The sequence below is a fragment of the Cryptomeria japonica genome, chromosome 4, assembly GCF_030272615.1.
Source record: "Cryptomeria japonica chromosome 4, Sugi_1.0, whole genome shotgun sequence".
Lineage (NCBI taxonomy): Eukaryota > Viridiplantae > Streptophyta > Pinopsida > Cupressales > Cupressaceae > Cryptomeria > Cryptomeria japonica.
Window position 1 is genome coordinate 228,542,036 of NC_081408.1, and position 5,429 is coordinate 228,547,464.

General features: G+C 34.7%; 1 protein-coding gene across 1 annotated transcript; it reads right to left on the reverse strand.

The window, feature by feature from the left end:
* Window positions 1-3,022: 3,022 nt before the first annotated feature.
* Window positions 3,023-4,423, reverse strand: LOC131027294 (GRAS family protein RAM1-like). Its single transcript, XM_057957310.1, has one exon. The coding sequence runs from the start codon at window positions 4,421-4,423 to the stop codon at window positions 3,023-3,025; it is 1,401 nt and encodes a 466-aa protein (XP_057813293.1).
* Window positions 4,424-5,429: the final 1,006 nt, after the last annotated feature.

The following is a 5,429-nucleotide window of genomic DNA, read 5'->3' on the forward strand; positions in this document are numbered from 1 at the left end:
AAAGGACATTCTATACATTAAGTGTTTGAGGCACAATATTCTTAGTGATAGATGTGCAATAAAGGATATAGAATTATATTTCACTATAGGGGTTATAAGATTAGAAAAAGTGATTTTGGAAGACTGATTGTTAATGGAACAAGTACTGATACAAATATGAATTACTTGAAGGAATATATAGATGGAAATTGTTTAATTGCTCATAGTAGTGAATTTTTTATTTGGCATAAGAGGATGGAAAATATAAACTTAGTTAACTTGGTGAATATTAGTTCCACACATGCTATTAGAGTGTTACGAAAGATTACCAAGCCTAGAAACACAATATGCAAGGAATGCCAAATGGGAAAATATACAAAGATGATATTCAAGAGCAAGGAGTTTTCTACTTTAAAACCTCTAGAGTCGATACATAATTATCTATACAAACCTACTAGAACAAGGACACTTAATGGTGATAGGTACTTTATGATAAATATTAATGATTAGTCTAGAATAACATGGGCTAATTTTTTAAGAGAGAAATCAAAATCTTTAGATAAATTGGACATTTTTAAATTTATGGTCAAAAATAAAATCAATGTAAACATCAAATGCATAAGGTATGATAGAGGAGGTGAATTTACATTAAATGTGTTTGAAATATTTTGAGAAGAGCATGGTATTAAGAGCCATTTATCTACTCCTAGGAATCTATAGCATAATGTAATTTCTTAAAGAAAAAATAGGACTTTTCAAGAGATGGCTAGAACAATGTTGAGAGATTCTAATCTATCAAATGTGTATTGCAAGGAGGATGTGCATACTGCTATGTATATTCTTAACGATGTAGAGAAGAGTGATAATGATTCAAAGACATCCTATGATCTTTGGGATAAAATAACTACTACTATCAAGTATATCAAAATCTTTAGAAGAAAATGATATAGCTTCATAGATGAAGATGATCTTGGAAAGTTTGATTCAATAACTGATATAGGAATATATCTTGGTTACTCTAGTACATAATGATTGCGGACTTGATTCTACTCCGTGCAATGAAGAGGAAGAAGTAGAAAATAAAATAGAGGAAAATGAATTAAAAAAGACCCCTCAGACTATGACAATATATGTTCAAATATATTAATCTAAAGATCAGATCATTGGTCATAAAAATGGAGTGTAGACTAGGAGGAGACTTGCCAAGGGAAGTGAATAGGTAAATATTTGTTTTATATCAAAAGTTGAGCCTAAAAAAATTTGAGATGCATGCAAGGATGAAGGATGGATAAATGCTATGGAAGAAGAACTTGATCATACTGAGAAGAATCGGACATGGGAACTTGTTCCTAGCCCTACCAATAAGAATGTTATTAGAACCAAATGGGTGTTCTTGATTAAATTAAACAAAGAAGGTGTAGCATCATAAATTTTAACTTTGTACAATATACACCACTCTTTTGTACCCCTACTTTAGCATGGTGCATCCTAGTTATCCCTTAGGTCCATTTTTGCTTTTTTTACCTTAAATATAATGCCACCTGGGTGCATGACTAAGGTGACCATACCTTGATACTGTACACTCCTAATTGCCTGCTTGTTTACCCAAGTTTGGTAGGACAAGGTTGCTTGGGGAACCCCTACCTAGATCAAGGTACCTTGGGTGCCACGGTTCTCCTTAAATAGATCTAATTTTGAATGGAGTGGTGCACTTTCCCCCTTCGATACATTTTGGTCCCCATGCCTCAATTTGACCATTGGATGTCAGCCTAATTGGTAAATTACCTTTGGAACCCTATTTGAGAGAATTCTTCTTATTTATTTTCGTCTAACAACACAACTGAAGCTAAGTGATGTAACACTTTATCCATCCACCATGAATTCTCAAGCATTAAAGGAATGGGGACATAAACATGTAAAGATAGAATGAAATACTAAATGGTTCATTTTATCATTTCTATCTATATAATTATTTCTTTCTTAGAGATGATGAGTTTCTTGAAGACAAAAAAAAAAAAATACTACCCCAATCCTTTACTATGTTTGTACTAGAAGGATGACAGTCACTAAGGAATTAGCATAATGCCACATAAATTATGTGTAGCTAGCTATGGAGAGTCGACGTACAATTATAAGAAAAGTATATGGTGACAACAAAAAGTCTTAAGAAAGTATACCTAGGGCTACCATTACCGCAAGTTTAAATTGTGATGAAGTACATGATTGAAATATATGTTTCCTACACTAAATTCAATATACTAAGGGATCATAAAAGCTGAATAGATTAATCGTGATTGGGTCTATTGGATGAACAATGAAATAGAGCATGTCACATAGGTAATTGTTAACAAACTAAGTTAGATGAGAACTGCTGAAATGAGTTATCCTGTTACAGAAGTCCAATTCTAGTTTTTAATAAAATCTCCCCTATTCTAGTTTGATTTTCCAATTTATTTCTAGAAAATGGTTTATTCTTTCTCAATCATAAAATCTTAGAAAACAAATAAAATACTATAGATAATTTTAAATCAGATCTGTCTAATAAATATGGAAAGGTATCAATCTTAATCCATAATCTAAACTATATCATGAATCGAAAACAAGTGTTTCAAAAACATATATTTTAAATATTATACTTATTACTATTATTAATAATTTTAAAAGTTATGTCTATATATAAAATACCTAGTAAAATATAAAACTGATTTTCCGAATCACAAATTTATTAAGAAAAAGAAAAAAGCATTACTTTTTTCTAATTATAAATATTTTGTTCCATCATGAGCATTATTAACGATGATAATGTTTTGGTTGATCATAAACCCCAAATATGAAAGAAACAAATAAAATGAGAAATTGAATTAGAATCGTCAGCGAAAGCAGCAATGGTTGCTGAAAAATGAAGGTTATAACTAATAACAAATACAACAATAATCGAGACAGTTGGACATTTCTGTGTTATATGCAATTTTATTTATGGTATACACAGAGAGGATAGATAACAATCGTTGAGATAAACAAAAGAGACTTCCTTGAGCGCTTACTAACCATTGTGGCTTTTGTTAAAAGACCATAAAGACAGTGTATGCAACTGAGCTCCTTTCCACCCTATAGTTATAGCAGATCCATTCGACTCTATAGTAAAACGTTCCGCATTATCATATTGCTTAAGCAATAGTCCTGCCTGATACAAAGCCCGATAGCTGAAATCCATTTCTTTAAATCCCGCCTGTTGGAAAAAGGATCTCCACTTATCCATTTTAACGTGTCTCACCCTCCTGTACCCCCCTTCGTAGGCTATCATATTTCTTATTTGACTCCCATAACAGACTTCTTCAAAATTGACCCTTTTCAAGTCATTTCTATCCGGCAGCATAGCCTCCAAACAATCAAAGTGAGCGCTGTAATAGAAAAGCACCTCAAGGAAGCGATCCGCAAAAGAGGGGGAATTATGCTGAGCTTCTACTTCGGAAACCACTAAAATGTCGGGGATTAAATTCTTGATTACATTAACAGTCTTTCCGAGAAGACTAGGATCATATAACAAACTTCTGAAAACATTGGGAGCATTCACTGCCACGAACTCACCAGCTTTAACTTTGAACAAACCTTCGTCGATATCGTCCAACCTTGAGATCTTGACTGAACAGTATGAAAAGCTGATGGCCATAGCTTTAGCAAACTCTGTAAGCCTTTTTCCACTCTCTTCTAGCTCATCGGAGTTCACTCCAACAGCTGTGATCTTGAGATGCTTAACTGAAGAAGAAGAGGAAGAAAATCTTAGAGCAAGGGACTGAATCAGTGCTGTCCATTGGGACCCAGTTAGAATTCCCAGATCAATCACATGAATTCTGTCTCCATGCCCCACGCCATCAAGGATAGCCTGGACGGTCGTGAATTGTAGGATTTGGGCATATGGAAGTGCCCTAGTACAGAGAGCGCCTAGAGAATAAATTCCACTTTTCCCATTATCACTTCTCCAATTGTTGGAAAAATCAGTGATTATTGGTTTCCCCTTATTTGGGTCACTGCAGGTATGCCATTCTATTCTATCTTGGAGAGCTTCGAAACAATAATAGCAGAGCCTCTCTATGGGGCTCCCCATCTGGGAAGAGAATTTCTTGCATTCGCTTAGCATCCTGGACCCTTCTTCATACCGCTGCTTATCGACTAACTCGGCCAAGCCCAAAAGAAAATGAATCAAATCAAGCCCGTTCTGCTCTTCTCTGGACAGCACAGGAACGGAGACAGTGTAGTCCAGATTGAGGCCCTCCTCACCACACGCATGCATGTACAGAGCGCCCGCCGCTTTGATGATTTCTTCTGACGACAAGGCACTCTCATGCCCACATTTGCCTGTGGTCAAGGAGAACTCATGACAGATCTGAAAATTGGGCCGTGAGGAAAATTTTCCAAACTCGGCAAACAAAATTTTATTGTTCATATCTTGATGCGGATGCCTTTGCGATGTCTACACATGGAAAAGCTTAGCACTCTAAGATTGCAACTCTCCTATCAAGTGGGTTGTCAAGCGAATAACGTGATACAGATGAAATTTGAGTTCATCTGGTACCACTTTCATGATACCTAGGTACAGATGAAATTTGAGTTCATCTGGTACCACTTTCATGATACCTAGGTAGTCGGTTTGAGGCACAATGAAATGAAGCATTTAACTCTCTCGCTGCATAAAGATTGCAGCCAATCTATAATAATTTTGTGGAGTTTCCGTTCATTCCAAATAGCTACGTCCAAATACCATATTTGAGAGCTTCGAAATACCCGTCAAGCTCAAATGTCAACGTTGTGAGAACCTCGAAATACCCGATCAACCTCATGTTTGCTCTAAACTCAACATGATAACATTGTGAGAACTTCGGAATACCCGGTCAACCTCATGTTTGATCTAAAGTCAACATGACAAACTTTGTGGATTTCGTCAATGAAGTGAGAAGTCGCTCATTTCTATATATAGTTGTAGAACTTCGAAATATCCGGTTAACTTCATATTTGATCTAAAGTTAATATGACAATGTTGTGAATTTTATCAATGAAGTGAGAAGTCTTTCACATCATTTAATATATATAGTTGTACATGCTATTTATTTTGGAAATATGATTATCGTGATTAAATACTAGCACTTGCAACAAAAGGAGGTGGAATGGTTACGCCAATAGTATTATATACTTTGAATAATAGTTTGTAGGTTATATAGAATTGCAAAATGTCTAAATTGTCTTTATTAGTGTAACAAATGTTGAATAACTAATGCTCATACACAAAATATATTACTACTCTTATCATGGAGAAAATTGTGGGTGTTGGATACCTTAATGAACATGGGCAATGATAGTTTCAACATTCACAAGATTTTATATTGTTAGATATGATCATTGGTTAGGACTGTATTCCCCACAAAAAAAACATTAAAAAATGTTGTTTTCATTCT